Below are 17806 nucleotides of genomic sequence, written 5' to 3' on the forward strand. Positions count from 1 at the left end.
ATTTTCCTACTAATCTCTGCAATGAAAACATATGATCCCAAAATATTCAAATGTGGAAAAAATTTATAAAAATGCATAATAGTCCTATAAAAGGTGAAAGAAATCACTTTAGTATGGTAGCTTCTTAAGAGATTTTTGAGAAGCATGATTTCAAGGAACATGATCTCAAGGAACACCATCTCAAGGACTCGTCGGTTTTGCTTTGGTGTGTGGTAGGAGTTCAAAGTGGGGATCCCTGGCTTTCCCTGTAATACAGGCGAGATAACAGATGTTCCAAAAACATCCTGCCTTCAACCTTACCTTTTTAGGGAGAAAAAGTCTGTGCAGATTTGGGCCACACATAAAGAGACTAAATTCATGGGTGAGGACATGAAAATTCTTGTCTCACATAAAGAACATCCCACTGCTACCAGCAGTAGATGCAGAGGCTGAAGAATGAAAATGGTGCCCAGCTCAGTAGAAGCTGAGAGCTTCATACACAGGCAAAAGCCCAACTTGCTTGTGAGCCAAGGGGTTCCACTTGGAACAAGAGGAAGGAGACCACCAGCCACTGCTTTTGGCAAGGCAGTGGTTCCCCGTTTCTGCACCAGGCTTCACCGCTGGTAGCAAGTCACTGCAATCCCCTTGCTACTGTGCCAAGCAGCTCTACCGAGCCAGAGGGTGCTGCGGCTTTGCTGGGATCAGCTGAGCAGCGCTGTCTTGCTCCTGTGCAAGGAAATGGCTCCCACTGATGCCCCGGAGGCATTCAGAAAGCAGCTGTTAACCTAAAAATACACAAGCATAGCAAACTGCCACCCACTGCCCCAGTTCAAAAGGCAACTATGTGCATAAATATAATTCTGACTGTATTGCTTTAAATTATGATCCTTGGTGCTTTCCAGAGCTGCTAATTACACATTACTAACGCATAAAATTCTGGCAACATTAGTAGCTGATTAAAGCTACTAAAACTAAGGGGACATAGAGACAGTGGACATGAGTCATCAGTGATGCACAGATGCTCAGTCCCTCTGGAAAAGTTGAAAAGCCACAAAAATACAGGTGACATCACAAAGACAAGGGTATGAAATATTACAGAGAACAACAAATGCCAGTTAGGAAAAAAAATATCTCAGGATGGTTTGAGGGGATAGAGAAGCGACAGGAGTATAAATAAGGCAAGTAAAAAGCTATTTCAAGTCAGAAAAGGTTTCTTAACAGGATAACAGCCATCTGACTGCTTTATGCTGGCTTCTCACCTTGAAAGTCAATGGCAATTTGATTACCAAGTAGTCTGAGCAAGACACAGCCCCTCTGTTTTACCACCAGAATGCTTTGTTGAAAATCAGCAAAGCTAACTGTACTGAAGTTTCAACAGCTCACCTACAGAGACAAGCAGAATCTTGCTGGCATGGCATAAAGCGCTTCTTTGCTTTCCCTGCTCCTGCAAAGTGACTCTAAACCAGGACAGAGAAGCAGGCTGTAGCTGCAAAGGTCTTCAGGAGCAAAGTTACCCCAGGTGGGAATGGGAAGAAGGCTGTGAGGCTCACTGTGATGGCAGGATGATTTGTTACTAGATGCAGAGCTCAGTGGACCCATGGTGCACATTGCCAAAGCACACTAAGGATGCTAAATGTTTACATGGCTTCACCAGAAGGCTGAAGTTCATGAAAGAGAAACGTAATAAGAATTACTAAAGACATTAAAGTTATATTTGTTTCAGAAAAATAGCTAGAGACAGGGAGAATACTCAACAGAAGTATTTTATACACTTGACTCGCTTGCAGTCTTTCTTACGCATATGCTTATGGCCACTTTAGGACAAAACTGGGCTAGATGGACCTTCAGTCTCACACAATTAAGGCCACTTGTGTTATCTAAAGTCATATCTTACACAAAGCTTTAAAATAATCAGCAAAGTCAAGTGATATTGTCCACTTAGTATGCTGGTAAAAGAAAAAAAAAAAAAAAAACCCAAGCCTCACACTTAGATAGCTTTATTTTCAAAATCTGAGTCCTTGCAGTTTATCCTGAAACCAAAAGGTGCTGTAGTTGCTTTCAGCCTCTTCAAAACCAGATTAATCAAGGGCAGGAGAACTCTCTTAATGTCCAGATTATGCAGAAATCCCAACAGCCGTCCGTTGCCTGAATGCTACAGTGAAGTAAGAGCAACTTAGTCTTTGAAACAGTGGACAAGGATTCAGGGAATCTGGATATAACTCCTCATTATGAAACAAATGCCTTACGTCCGTCTGGCATTCATGTGGGTTTTATGCCAATTTTTACTCCAGTAGGAAAACTGTTGGTCCTTGGGAACTCTCTCCTCCTTAGAAATCCCACTTCCAGGGTAGCTTCTCCTTCTCTCAACAGCAACTGCCAAGTTCACAAAGCTCAACTTGGCTACAGCAGTAGCTGTATCCCAGCTGTGATGTGGAGGCCTTAAGTGTGTTGTATTCCTGGTGCTGGGAAACCGGATCACTGTAGTGATGTGATTACAGACACTGCCATAATTAATTTGGCTCAGCATTTTGTTAAGCAGGTACACTGAGGCTTGTTTAAATAAACACTGTCACTGCTGGGAGAAACTATTTAACCAAAGTTAAAATTGGCAGTACCGCAGTTCAGCATAATTATTTGTGCTTCAAGGAACAAAACACAAGCACAATGGCACTGGGTCAAAGTAAAACATTAACGCAAAGTAGACTGCCTTTACAATTAGCAATTATACAGACAATCTATCCATTACTGCAACTGAGATTAGGAGAACATTATATCTAATGAAGTTTCAAAGACAGTAACTGTGAATAAAATTCCTCCCATTAAGTTTCTTTAAAAGAGCAAGTTGGCTTTGTTACCGTTTGCTTTTAGTTTGCAACAAGAGAAAGAGCAAGCTTGTTACACATCTCAGACAAATCCTTATTGCTTACCGCACCAAGAAGCAGAAAAACAAGGGACCTGCCCAAATATAGCTTGCACTGCTTTTTTATACAGATTTTTTTAAATGCACTAATTATTGGACAGCACTTCAAGGTAAGCCTATTGGCATGTTGTCTGAATTTGTTTCTCTTTGGCAACAATTTTTTAATATATGATTATGATCTCTTCATTCTTATAAGAGGGGCAAGGTAATTGCTCTTGTAAGTAATAATGGGGAACTCATAACTTAAATGCATTGAATCAGCACTCTGCTACCGACTGAGTTAACACTGTATGCCATTGACAATGAGCTGTTAGCATCCTTCCCGAAAAGGGCAGTCCAGTTCTCCAGGACAGATGACACTCATTTACTGATCTGATAAGGATTACAATGGAAAGCTCTTACTCAGCACAGCTCTCCTTGGAGAACGAGTGTGTGTGTGTGTGTGAGTCTTTTTTAATATTATATAAACACACAAAAATAAGATCTTGTCTGCACAACACAGGACAGTCTAAACATGACAGTTCTCAATTAGCTAACCTTCTGATAAGATCTCTGCACAGGATTTTTAAAGAGCTTATACAATTGACTCTACAAAGCAACCTGTTACTCCTCTCCTAAGGGCCAGATGTTTATTTCAGTAATCTCTTGTTGTAGGCTTCCAAAACCAAAGGCTTTAATAAAAGGGAGGCAGATGTCAGCTACAGCTCTATTGTTCAAACAATACATGACAAACTCAGGCTGATGTGATGTTTGCCATTCATTCAGCAACTGTGACAGGGTACACAGACATCAACTTTCTAAGAACGCATATCCCTCACCTCTACGACAGGGAGTCAAAGCGCAGAAGGGGCTCCTCCATCCAAGCACTGAAGACCTCCAGCTGGCACAGTGCCCACTTGGGGCAGGGGAATATTCAGGGGGAGTTACTGGCAGAATCAGTAAGTACTATGGATGCTAACAGGTGCCACCTCCCCCTTTTGTGTACCTTCCAGCTCATCACGTTATTTTACAAGTTGTTTAGATAAGAATTTTATCAAATCAGAGCATGGCAGGAGTTTGAGAGAGGGAGGGACTGAAACATCAGGGAGTTAACTGTGGTAGTCATCCTTTTACATGAAATCATGGCTAAGAGACATAAATTGATCATGCTGCACAGAAGCTCTGCATGCGTATGTTTTAACTTGGACATGTTTTAAGGTAGCTGTAACTTTACAAGGGATGTGACAACTACATGTCCCAGACTACCAAGATGCTAAGCGAGTTGGGTAAAACATCTCCAAGGGTGCAGGGAACCGAATGTAGACTTGCTGAATACCAAGTTAGCCTCACAACTGCCCTAGCTCCTGAAGTAAACACACTACAGCAGGCGTGCTAAGGTGAGTTCTGCCGCATTGCTTGAGGACCTAGAGAGACAGAGTTCAAGCTCTGTATCTGTCGGCACAAGAATAATGACAAACTCCCCAACAACAGGCCAGGGCAGAAACTCTGAGGTGGCCTCTAGCCAGTTTTCTTCAATCCTCTCTTTCCTCTTCTTTCTCTCATCAGCGAGTAGTTACTGATTTGTCATTTGACATATATAAAAAAGGAAGAAAAAGAAATGTGCATGAATCTTTCCAGGATCTTTAAAAAAAACAGAAGAAACTGATACTTAACAGTGCAAAGAAATCAGTGCCACAGTAATTGCCTGTGCACTGAATAGTTTCTTGAGAACACTGTGCCTTTTTCAGCAGCCTATTTTCTTTCTTTCTTTCTTGTCTATAAGCCTTCACTGTTTTGATGGAGTTGATACCCACATATTATATTTCAGGGAAGGACAATAAATACCACGTATCTCTGTCTCTACTGCTGTGCCCACTAGGCACTCTCTCAGGACTTACCCTAACACTCTAAACCATATGAGCAGCTTCCAAGAGGAAAAAAAAATGGGGGGGGAGTCAGCCTGCTATGTAAATATTTTCCCTTCAGCTCAAACGCCCGCCTGGAAACAGGTTTCCTTTTAACTTTGGTTGGCACCTGTAGTCTATGAAGGGTTGTGTATTCAGTTGTGGAGATTTCAGAGAACGCAGAAGAGGGAGGTATGAGGCACGGGCCTAATTTCAGACATTGCTTCTCCAGCATTTCTTGCTTGCTGCTTTAAGAGCTCTCCATGCCCAGCATTCTGGCTACTGCAGATCCCGTTGGGATCCATGTCCAGCCACTCCAGCCAGTAGGTCAGCTTCATCAGGGGCCCAACTTAAATGCCTCTACTCCAACGCACGTAGCATGGGGAATAAACCAGAGGACTTAGAGACGTGTGCACGTCTGCAGGGCTATGATCTTATTGGCATCACGGAGAGAAATGGCTCCTATGACTGGAGTGCTGGAATGGAAGGATACAGGCTCTTTAGGAAGGGCAGGCAGGGGACATGAGGAGGGGGGGTCACTCTCTATGTCAGTGACAAGCTGGAGTGCATGGAGCTCTGCCTGGGGATGGACGAGGAGCCAACCGAGAGCTTATGGGTCAGGATTAAAGGGAGGGCAGGGACAGGTGACATTATAGCAGGGATCTGCTACAGGCCACCCGACTGGGAAGACTGAACAGATGAAGCCTTCTATAGACAGATAGGAGCAGCCTAACGTTCACAAGCCCTGGTCCTCATGGAGGATATTTGAGAAGTTGTGGCAGTCCAGTGAAGTTCCCACTGACTGGAAAAAGGAAAAAAAGGAAGATGTGGGGAACTACACGCCAGTCAGTCTCACCTCTGTGCCCAGCAAGATCATGGAGCAGATCCTCCTGGAAACTATGTGAAGGCACATGGAAAATAAGGTGGTGATTGGTGACACCCAACATAGCTTCACTAAGGGCAAATCGTGCCTGACAAATTTAGTGGCCTTCTACGACAGGGTTACAGCATTGGTGGATAAGGGAAGCACAACTGACATCATCTACCTGTACTTGTGCAAAGCATTTGACACTGTCCCACACAACATCCTTGTCTCTAAATTGGAGAGACACGGATTTGATGGATGGACCACTCGGTGCATAAGGAATTGGCTGGATGGTTGCACTCAAAGAGTTGCGGGCAATGGCTCGATGTCCAAGTGGAGACCAGTGACGAGTGCTGTTCTTCAGGGGTCGCTATTGGGACTAGCGCTGTTTAACACCTTTGCTGGCAACATGGACAGTGGGATTGAGTGCACCCTCAGCAAATTTGCCAATGACACCAAGCTGTGTGGTGCGGTTGACACTCTGGAGGGAAGGGATGCCATCCGGAGGGACCTTAACAGGCTTGAGAGGTGGGCCTGTGCGAACCTCATGAAGTTCAACAAGGCCAAGTGCAAGGCCCTGCACATGGGTCGGGGCAATCCCAAGCACAAATACAGGCTGGGTGGAGAATGGATAGGGAGCAGCCCCAAGGAGAAGGACTTGGGGATGTTGGTTGTTGAGAAACTCAACATGACCTGGCAACGTGCACTTGCAGCTCAGAAAGCCAACCGTATCCTGGGCTGCATCAAAAGAAGTGTGACCAGCAGGTTGAGGAAGGTGATTCTGCCCCTCTACTCTGCTCTGGTGAGATCCCACCTGGAGTACTGCATCCAGCTCTGAAGTCCTCAGCACAGGAAAGACACGGACCTGTTGGAGCGAGTCCGGAGGAGGGCCATGAAGATGATCAGAGGGCTGGAGCACCTCTCCTATGAAGACAAGCTGAGAGAGCTGGGGTTGTTCAGCCTGAAGAAGAGAAAGCTCCAGGGAGACCTTATTGCAGCCTTCCAGTACCTGAAGGGGGCCTACAAGAAAGCTGGAGAGAGACTTTTTACAAGGGAGCATAGTGATGGGACAACGGGTAATGGCTTTCAACTGAAAGAGGGTAGATTTAGATTAGGCATAAGGAAGAAGTTCTTTACTGTGCGGGTGGTGAGGCACTGGAACAGGTTGCCCAGAGAAGTTGTGGATGCCCCATCCCTGGAAGTGTTCAAGGCCACGTTGGATGGGGCTTTGAGCAACCTGGTCTAGTGGAAGGTATCCCTGCCCATAGCAGGGGGGCTGGAACCAGATGATCTTTAAGGTCCCTTCCAACCCAAACCATTCTATGATTCTATACCTGTGGCTCCTCACCTACCATGTGAAGAAGCTAGAGCCCTAGCTGGGGGCTGCAAATTCCACTCCAGAAGACACATGCCCAAAATTTAGGTATTTCAGTGCTTGGCATCATGCTATAGTCCCTTTGTGAATCTGGCCCTAATGCACCAATCTGCAGTGATCTCTCCATCAGTCTGGACTTTGCATGGTCTGTGCAAAAAAAGGTAACAGTAAGTAATAAGTAAGTAAGGCTAAGTAATTATTTTTTCATTCTTTTAAATAGTGTTTTTAACCTGCAGGATACTGAATAGTTAGTACTATGTTGGATCCTACCAGCAGTACTTCAGAAAAATCTGAATAACTTGCATGCAAAATCACTGATCTGGCTGTGTAAAATAAATTCACAATGGGAGATAGAGCATGTAGAAAGCAAAAGATTTACTTAGTAAAAACTTAGAAAACGAACTACAGTCTTCATCTTCGTGTTTTTACTGGGTCCAGCTGGGATGGAGTTAACTTTCTTCACAGCAATCTCTATGGTGCTGTGTTTTGGATCTGTGACTAAAACAGCCTTGATAACACACCAGTGTTTTGGCTATTGCCAAGCAGTGCTTGCACAGCATCAAGGCCTTCTGTTTCTCACTCTGCTCCCCCCTGCCACCCCCAGAGAGTAGGCTAGAAGTGGGCAAGATGTTGGGAGGAGACACAGCTGGGACAGCTGACCCCAATCGGCCAAAGGGATATTCCATACCATATAACGTCATGCTCATAAAAAACTGGGGATTGTTTGTCTTCCAAGGTAGCCATTGCTCGGAGACTGGCTGGGCATCAGTCTGCTTTTGGGAGATGGTGAGTGATTGTGTTTGCATTACTTGGGTTTTTTCCCCCTTATTTCCCTCACTTATTAAACTGTCTTTATCTCAACGCTTGCTTTTGCTCTTCCTATTTTCTCCATCATCCTGCTAGGGGAGTGGTGGGGAGCAAGCAGCTGTGTGGTTGCCGGCTGGGATCAACCCACAACAGTCCTTTTTTGGCTCCTGAACAGGGACTCAAAAAGGGTCGAGATAATGACAGATTTGATCAGTGTGCTAGACTGAATTTACAGCTCTTATACCTGCTTAGTTGTTACTCGGCAGGCTGTTACTTCATGTTGCTGGTCACAATGTTGACTTGCTTGTTCTTGATACTGATTTGCTTTTTCCCTCAGTTGCTCTGTTGCTTGCTCCCTTTCTTCCTGTACATCAAACTCGAGAGCTTGTTATTTGCTGTTTTCAGCTTTTGCTGTTTGCTGTGTTGTTTATCACTTTCTTTTGCTTTGCCTGGGAGAGCCATGATAAAAGCATTGGCCTTGAGCCTGATCTGGTATTTCACCCCTGCACTGCCGCCATCCCAGTACTCCAGGAACCATCTCGTGGAGACAATTAGCAATTACACCTTTCTCCTCTTCTCCAGGAGCCACTTTGTGGAGGAAATGAAGAATGGCATCTTCGTCTTCTCCAGGACAGACATTTCCACCCTTGTTGCAATGGCCCTTCAGTTTCTTGAACACCCCTATGTAACCAGAAGGGTGTATTGTGAGTGCAGTGAAGCTGATTTTAGCTTTTCATAAGGTTAACCAACCAGCTGGGAATGCCACACAGGAATGTGCCCTGAGACAACCAGTTCCCAGTGGCAAGGTGTGTGGGAGAATTTGGGCAGGTGCCTAGAGCAGCTTTCAGCTCCGATGGTCTGGGACTTCACTGCTGAACAGACATGGAATCCTGTCGAATTGGCAGACCACTTGAAGGAAGGATGCCTTGCATATACCATAAAGACACAACTTCCAACACTGTGATGAGGCCTGGGGCAGACCTATGCCTACGCTCAAATGAGAGAGAGGGTCTCTGGATCTGAGGACACACAGACACTGTGGCTAAATCAGAAACCCAACTCCCAACTACAACAGTTGTTCCTGCAGTCAAGAAGAAACAACAGAAGCATAGGTCGACCCAGTTAGTAAAGGAGAAAGAAACTCCTCCTGAGGGAAAGCAGGAGGAAGAGATGATGGACTGGCCAGAAGGCAGACATTTTGAAGCATTGCCCAAGGAGGTGACTCATGCCAAAGAGGCCCCACTGTACCAGAAAATTAAAAACAATATGCTGTATTTACTGACGGGTCCTGTCGTATTGTGGGAAAACATCGGAAGCAGAAAGCTGCTGTGTGGAGTCCCACAAGACAAGTCAGAGAAACCATCACAGGCAAAGGCAAATGGAGTCAGTTTGCAGAAGTGAAAGCCATCCGGCTGGCCCAAGACATTGCCGAAAGAGAAAAGTGGCCAGTACTCTATCTCCACACTGACTCACGGATGGCAGCAAATGCCCTGTAGGGGTGGCTACAGCAACAGAAGCTAACTGGCCAGACAGAGGTAAGCCCATCTGGGCTGCTGCACTGTGGCAAGATATTTTTGCCCAGGTAGAGAATCTTGTTATAAAAGTACTTTATGTAGATATTCACATGCCTAAGAGCCATGCCACTGAAGAACATGGAAAATAGGAGCAGGTAGACCAGGCTGCCAGAACTGAAATGGCTCAGGTGGACCTGAACTGGGAACATAAGTGCGCGCTATTCATAGCTCAGTGGGCCCATGACACATCAGGACACCTAGGAAGAGATGCAATGCATAGAGGGCCTCGTGATCAAGGGGTGGACCTGACCATTGAAGCCATTGAACAGGTTACCCATGAATGCGAAACGCGCCATGATCAAACAAGTCAAGTGGGTAAAGCCTCTCTGCTGTGGAGAACAGTGGCTGGGAAACACAGTGTGGGTTGCTCCTCCCTCAGGAAAAGGCAAACCCATTTGTGGGGTTGCTTTTGCTCAAGGGCCAGGGTCCACTTGCCAGGCAATGCAGGAGGACAGGGAAATCCGGGGTGTACTGGAAGGAGATTTAACCCTGGGGGAAAATAATACATGATTTGAGTTGTATGCCATAGCTGTATGTCAAAGTACTACAGGAAGAGTCACTCAAACAAACTGAGGATGAGCCTTGTAAGGAACCGGGCAAGACGCAACTGGTTTAAATGCCCAACAACCCAACCCAACACACCAGCTCCTATTAAGGCTCTACTTGTCCTTTTTTTATCTTTTCCAAAGTATCTCCACTTTACTTTTCTTCATGCAAAGTGCAGGAGTTCCCTCTTGGAACATGCAATAGGCATTATCATTACGTAGCACTAACTAGAGGATGGTAACTGTAGTAGTTTCAGATTTACACTACTGTAAATTAGAACAGCAGGTTCATGTGTCTGATTTGTCTGAAATGGAGACTCTCTTCTCACATACTTACAATGTTATAGCAATGTCACTAAGATGAAACAACAGATTGTAAAGTCATAAAAATACGTATCATAGTGTCAGTGCTATGACATAGCACTGGATTATCAGTAAAACGATTTGTGTTCTTGTGTGCTCACAGCTCTTATCTTGTTCGCAGGAAATAAAAATGGTTCTTGCTCAGTACTTTATTTCAAAATCCATTAGCAGAACTTGCTACTGAAAAATTGGAGAGTGCATCTCAGAAGACTGAGAAAAGGACAAGATAGATTAATGATCATATTCGCAATTACATCGACTCAGAAAAATTTCAAGGTTTTGATCAAATTTCAAAACATGGAGTTTGCCTGTTGGTACCAGAAGGATCCCTCGCCCTGTGATACAAGACATTTTGGTTTGTGAACCAGTAAGCACTGGTCATCTTTGTACCCTTCTCCTCCCTTACACCAGCTATCACATGTTCAAATGGCTGACACCAACCCATTTTGGATACTTACTGAAAACACTGAAGACAAACTTCCTCTATACTGCAGTTACATTCTGAAAAGTGTTTATTTCAAATGGCAATGCCCTAGCCAGAAAAATCTATCCTGAGATACTACCCTTGTGCACATTGCTGAGATTTTCTACTAAAGCGAAAATGGGGAGAGAAAAAAAAATGTTAATGCTTTTACTAACACAGAAAAAACAGCATGGCTATGAACATGACATGGAGTCATGGCTTGTACACCATATCCTTGTGAACCTCTATTGAAATAACATGAACAAAATAAAAAAATGTACCTATTTTGCTCTGCCTTGTCTAGCCCTCATACATTTAGAGGAACAGCAATGGATCCGACCAGTTTGTATTGCAAGCAAGTCTGTATTGTCAGTAACAATGTATAAGCCAGAACGAGTACATAAGCAGTTTCCTGGTGAGACTGTAGAACTGGCAGGCAGAAAAAGACAGTGCTTGTTAATAGAGCAAAATGGATTAGAAACTGCCTGGATACAAATCACAAATTAAAAGCCTATTTTCACGAACTCAACTAACGGAAAACTCAGTGGGTATTTTTTCAGTTTAAGTTATTTAATAGTGATTTTTTTTTTATTATTTATGTCAAGATAAACATATGAAAACACTCACTGTGGAAATGACAAAGAGAGACAAGTTGCGCAATGTCTGCTGATTTCATCTAATTGTGATATTTTAACCCCCTTTCCAGCACTGATCTCCTTTGCCTCCTGCCTGATGTTTTGCCTCCACTCTATCACCTAAGTACTTCATTAACTAATGCAGTAGGCTAACTGATGGATGTTGGAGATCCTCCACAGTTCTTCCTTCATCCTAGAAAATAGTTTCTTTCAAACCATGTTTGCTCTTTAAAGATGTTCATGCGGACAGTGAGGTCTAGTAATAGGATTAACTCTGCTCAACCAAAACAGCTATCAGCTGAGCAGACAGATTAACAAGATCATCTCACATGTTGCATGACATCTTCTTCCTTACTAATTCCAAACAGCAATTTCTAAGACTAGGTTAAAACACGTTATAAAGACAAGCTGACAGGGTAAGAAACAACAGCTTAAAACATTCTATTTCCCAGGCAAACTAAAATCACACAGAACAATGTAAATGTTGTTATTTGTAAGTAAGTGAGGAGCTGTTCCACAAGTGCAAGTCAAAATCCCTTCCATGTCCCAGATGCATTTCTTTCTTTAACTGACATTTCTTACCCAGAGGTAGGAAGATATGATTTACACTGCTAAGGTAAACAAGTAAGGCCAATACAAAACATATGAGAGAGATGTTAAATATCCTAAATGACTTCTTACATACTTCCTACATTAAGCTAACAATTGCACTGCAGGCGAAAGGTTCTCAGCAGATCTGAACGATCCATTATCCAGGAGCAGCTTAGTTACAGCACCGTGAGTCTGGCAGGGGCTGAGTTAGAACCAGCTTGGATGTACCTCCACCACATGGTAGTCAGAAACCCACACAATACCCACATTTACTCTGGTCCAGCTGTTATAACCACAGAGACCCTCTTCCCCATTTCATTCTCCTCCTGGATTCACAGACAAACGTTACCCCATTACTTCTTGATGCAGCCAGGGTGGCACATCAAACCTCCCTTTCTCCCATCAGCTAGGTACCTCAAACCTGCCTCCTAAAGAACGCACAAGTCACATGGTTGAAGTATGAAAAGATGCGGCAAGGCAAAGAGAGCCCAGCTGTGGTCTTTTTACAACATTTTGTTCAAAGGTGAGTAAAAGTTCTGGGAAGATTCTCCCAGACTACAACAGCACCCAAGACCCAGAGCCGCAGCACACCATGCTGGCTAAGCAGGAGGGTAAAACATTCATGTGGTGCCCTTGTTAACTTATCAAAGGCTACCGCTTCAGCTTGCGCTAGTGGATGGAGAAGTTATTGCAGCTTACACCATCAGAGAAATCAGCCCACCCATCAATCTATTGTCAGATTCACAGGCTCTCATGCTTAGCAGTCTTTGAGCAGAGGAAGACAAGTCTCAAGCTGCTTTGCTTTACAGAAAAAATAAAACTGTTCTACAATTCAAACAGCAAATAAATAGTTTTCACTTATCCTAGAGATTCTGATTGCATAAAGGCTCTCTGAGCATAAATGAAATTTACACTATGACAGCAGCAGAGAAGGAGCTTAATTACAATGACAATATAACTCAATCTAGCCAATGTTCTCATTTACTGTGCCAAAGATTTCCTTCTGAATTTTTACGCTTGGACTAAACCCAAGTAGCAAGAAAACCATAAATCCCCAGATTATAGTGTGGTTTCACATGGGACTTCACCATCAAAAGGTTGTACACGAAGCATGTGACATTACAAATTCTTACATCTGTGAAGGGAATCCACCAGCTGAAGACAACTTTAGGATTTACAGATGAATGATCTGAATTTTCACTGTATGATCATCACCTGCTTCTATCGCCCCAAACTGTCACCGTTAATTCAGATGCTACTAGAGAAAGCCCAACAGCAAGTCCCAGCTTTTTAAATGGTCAACAGGGTATACTAATATATCGTCCGTTGACAACCGTAACAGCTACTTACTCCACAGTACCGATCATCACTGAATATCTGTGGCGGCAGTGGATTGCCTTGCGCGGGCTGCCTGTCCTCAGGAATATTTTTATACATCCATTGTCTTTTCTCCTCTGACATTGTGATATCCACTTCTTCAAATTCTATGCGATTGGCTTCCAGAAATCTCACCACATCTTGTTGCCTCTTCTTTATCTAGATGAAAGAAAGAAAAAAAAAAAACCTTTACTCAGAGCAAGCCCACCATAACCCACTTTCATGGGATGGGAAGTCACAAACTCAGAAAGACAAAGGAGAAAATATTTTTTTCAGTTTTAAGTTCATACAAGTTAAACACTGTTGTTTCTTTACAAGTTGGAAAAGGTTATACTTCCTCACCCCATTTCTAGAAGGCTGTCTCTTTAGTTCATCTGTGGCAATTTCAGCCTTTACTCTCTAAAGACGCATTAAAAAAAAAAAATCTGTATGGGACTCCTCAGAAGTAGGAGTTAAAAGAGGTAGCTTGTTTTCAAAGTCATTAGGGCCTACATTTTTAAAGTATACAGGCATCTAGAAATGAAAGGTAAGCAACCTGGCAAGCCCCAGAAGAATCTACTCCATAAGTGTTCATTGAGGTGAACATGTTGGTACATTTGAAAAAACCCACCCCAGTTACACACATTTTTGTTTTCCTAGACACCTACACATCTTTTAAAAATGCAGCTTGATGGTTCCCTGAACAAGGCTTGTTGAATCTTTAAATAAAGAGTGTCTGTCTGCATAATACACATGCCTAAAAATAAGCATGATCTAATCTCTTGAAAATTAATTTCATTGCAAAAAAAAGTATGAGGTTTGTACTAAACTTATGGGGTTTCTGCCCCTCAAGGAGATTATCATCTTTATACAAAAGCCTAACAGAGACAAAACACTGGCAGTTTTTAGCTCATTGTAGCTAAGATCAAGCCTTAACAGCTAGCTGGGCTTCAAGCAGATACGCTCAGGTGAAGACTACTTCTGCCTCAAATAGGATTTTATACCAAGATAACAACCTTTGAAATGAAAGTCTGTAGGGCCAAGGAAAGCTACCTGGGCTCATTCAGCTAGGTCTGCTCTGCATTCTCTTCAGTCCATACTGTACTTTTTGCATCTGCTTAATGAAATGAATTCTTTAAGAAAGGAACTATAAATTATATATTTACGGTTATCATCAACAGCATTATTTAAAGAAAAAAAATACAGCTTTAATAATTTTACAGTATTCCTGGAGTGTCAGATCCATGCAGTTGCTGACTGGCATAAAGCCCAGGTGGATGAATCATGCCTGTGGGTATCATATGACCTAGATACTAGTTGGAAATCAGAGGATTTTTAAAGTGCATGTGCTCGTTGTTCTTGTCACACAACCCGTTCTGTCTACCTAAATGCACCACAAAAATACATAACTTTCAGCGGTAATGCTGATGGAATCATTGTTTCCTTGAAATAAGAGGGCAGCCATCCTAAGTAATTGCAAAGGCAAAGCTCTTAAATGATTACTGTCTTTCTTAAGAAGTGGGTTGCATATTAAGTTTGTGTCTCAGTGTCTTATTCTTATACTGGTGGGGTTTTACAGGCATATGTGAAAGGATCACTTTTTCATACAGAAGGCAGTTCCTAAAATTGTGTGCAAATAATGCATTATCAACAACAGCAAAATTACTGCATCATCATCACTGCTGGCACCAAAGACAACATGCCTTTCACTGTCTCCCTAAAAATTGCAAAGACAAATTCTGTTGTCAATGTAGAAGTGAAAGACAAAAATATTTTCCTCTGTCTTTTGCCAAAAAAAGCTGCAAGAGAGGTCCAAAAGAGACAGACTGAGATTTTCTTAACACAAATATTAAGTATTTGTTCAAACAGAAATGAGACATCTAAAATTATGTGGGAGAGGTCATTTCGTTATAGTGGAGTACTGCTAAAACCAACATAAATTCCCTCCTGCACTGGTCAGAGCAACTAGAAAACCACATAGTGCCCAGGCCAGCCCTCTGGTCCTGAGGCCAAATGGCATCGTCTGGCCAAGTCTGTTCAACCTGCACCCTCTCAGTGGCTGCATGTAAACCATACATGGGGAATGATCCCTGCAATGCTGTAACATCTAAATCACGGCCATGAACTGTTTATGAGACTGTAAGTAAGCCTTGGCCAAAGCTGGCCATGCCAACAACTGTTCTTCTAACAGTCTCACAGTACCAGAGACCTCCATTGCTCAGGCCAGGCCATGCACCAGTACACATATATCTACATTTACCCATTTTCATCTGCTGTCTCCCAGTAGTCTGTACACTGGGCCCAAGTTTAACTGCAACTCAGATTTAATCAGATCCCTAATATTTTACTGTTCACACGATGAGAATTCTTCCACAAACTCACATTTCCTAATCTCTCCTTTTTATTTTTATAAAACTAATTAAGATGTTGAAGCGAAATAAATTGTGGGGTGGGGTTTTTTTTAGCCAGAAGCTTTGCAATTCTCCACACGACATCTGCATGAGTTATCAGCTGTGGATGTGCCAGCTGCATAAATTTAAACAAAATGCCCTGAAAATTTTTAGCCAAAAAAGTAGCATCTTCTCCTTCCCCAAGTGATTTGATTCAAGTCTGTAAACTGAAACAAGAGCATTAGTTACACTAGAAATCCTATTAAATTATGCCTTGTTGTTTAAGATGGATGCTCAGAGCATCTGCCACAACAGAAGCCAGCTGATTATTCCCCAAGAAAACCACAGGACCTTTGTCTTCCTCTACTACTGGATCTGTGCCGCAGGAGTGCGTCAGCCTCACAATCCTGCCTGCAGCTCTCATTTGTGGTTACTCTGAGTTATAAAAGCTTCCAGCATTCAACCACATGAAACACTGAGCAAACACAACATGACACAAAGTGCAGTGCCAGTTCTCCCTTCCTCACTAGCCTGTGCAGAGGATCTGAGCTCCTGTCAAGAGCCCCCTGGAGAAAAATATATCATTTGACAAACTACAGAGATGGATGCCTCAGTCCTCTTTGTGAAACTTAGCCTTGTACCTTGCTGCTTCCAAGGTTTCCAGAGTGTGATGCAATCAAAGGGAATCTGAAAAGAGTATTCGTATCATCAGAGGTACCAGGTCCAGAAAAACTTGGTTCACAGCTATTCATACATCACTTTGGGAAAGCATCTGTATTCTTACAGGATAGACTGCTTTAACATCAAAATGTTTTGGTTTTAATACGTTTCAGCACAGCAGAAGACACGGCGAGATACACCATCAAAATATATATCCATTGTTAAGTTTCAGAGGAAAACACATCTCCCATTTAATTTTGTATTCTATAAAGAGACTCTAGCTTCCATATGCATCCTATTCATCTCATCTCAAACAGGCAGTTCGATGTTGATTTTTTTACAATTTCCTTGTCGTCACGAAAGAGTATTAGCCATAAATACAACTAGGAACAGGCAATATAATCTCTTTTTATTAAGCAGTGACACTGACTTTGAAAGAAAATCCATGTCTCTTTACATAATATGATCCTAATCTATCTTTAACATGGTGAAGAAAACTCTGATAGCTAATAGTCTACTATCATAATACAAAGTTTGCCTCCCATATTTTTAGCAGGATGATTGTTTTTTGAACATCATTTCTCTGGATTTGGTTTTACTGTTAATCTATATTTTTATTCACAAAAGTAAGACAGGAGAAAACTCCCAGAGACATCTCCATTTTATCCAGGTATTTGGAACTGGTCTCCTTATTAGGATTAAAAAGCAGAAAAATAGGATGTCCATTTTGACATACAGAACTGCTAAAATGAGCCAATCACTTGTTCAGTAGCCTGACTTACAAAAAAAGTCTCTCTCAGCTAAAGTATCCCGGCTTTCTCCCCTAGTTTCAATTTCTTTATACTGAGTTGCAACAGGTAACAGGAGGATACGCTTTCAGACTGCCTTGGAGAAAAATTTCAAAGACATCCTCAGGCCAGGCCAGGTGGGACCACTGGGATTATCTGTTCTGACCTTCAGCATCCCTGAATTAATTCCTCTTAGGAGTAAAGAGTTTCTTTAGATTTTTTTCCCCCCTAAGCTCCATTCCTGAGCTGATAATAACAGAGAATCTGCCAGCCTTTGTAAATTGTTCCCATAGTTAATCAACTGCCTTCACTTAAAATATTTGCTTCCTTCTGTTCAGAATTCACCTCACTTCCAGCTACTTTACTTTTTGTATCTTTGGCTAGACTGAAAACTGTTCTGTTCTAAGATTTCTCTTTCCCACACAACTAATATTGGGGGGGTGGCAGAACAGATCTGCCAGCTAACCTGAACAGTGATCCCTGGTAAAAAGGTAAACCATATTGCTCATTTAACAGCAGAATAAGGATGTTACCATCATACATCATGTCCAGACTGGACCAGAAATTTAGCAAAATCAGATGACACCCTCTATCCAAAATTCCCTGGAAGCT

The 17806-nt window shown here is 42.7% G+C and overlaps 1 protein-coding gene across 2 annotated transcripts in view; it reads right to left on the reverse strand.

Annotated features, from left to right (window-relative positions):
• Positions 1 to 17806, reverse strand: part of SH3BGRL2 (SH3 domain binding glutamate rich protein like 2) — a 47869-nt gene that overhangs the window by 11003 nt on the left and 19060 nt on the right. The window contains exon 2 of one of the 2 annotated variants that reach the window (XM_082307163.1): positions 13351 to 13536. In XM_082307163.1, coding sequence (XP_082163289.1) covers positions 13351 to 13536 — 186 coding nt within the window. The remainder of the gene's footprint in view (positions 1 to 13350; positions 13537 to 17806) is intronic. The other variant, XM_082307164.1, reaches the window with a different exon arrangement.

The sequence above is a fragment of the Platalea leucorodia genome (genome assembly GCF_965183815.1).
Source record: "Platalea leucorodia genome assembly, chromosome: 3".
NCBI classification, from domain to species: domain Eukaryota; kingdom Metazoa; phylum Chordata; class Aves; order Pelecaniformes; family Threskiornithidae; genus Platalea; species Platalea leucorodia.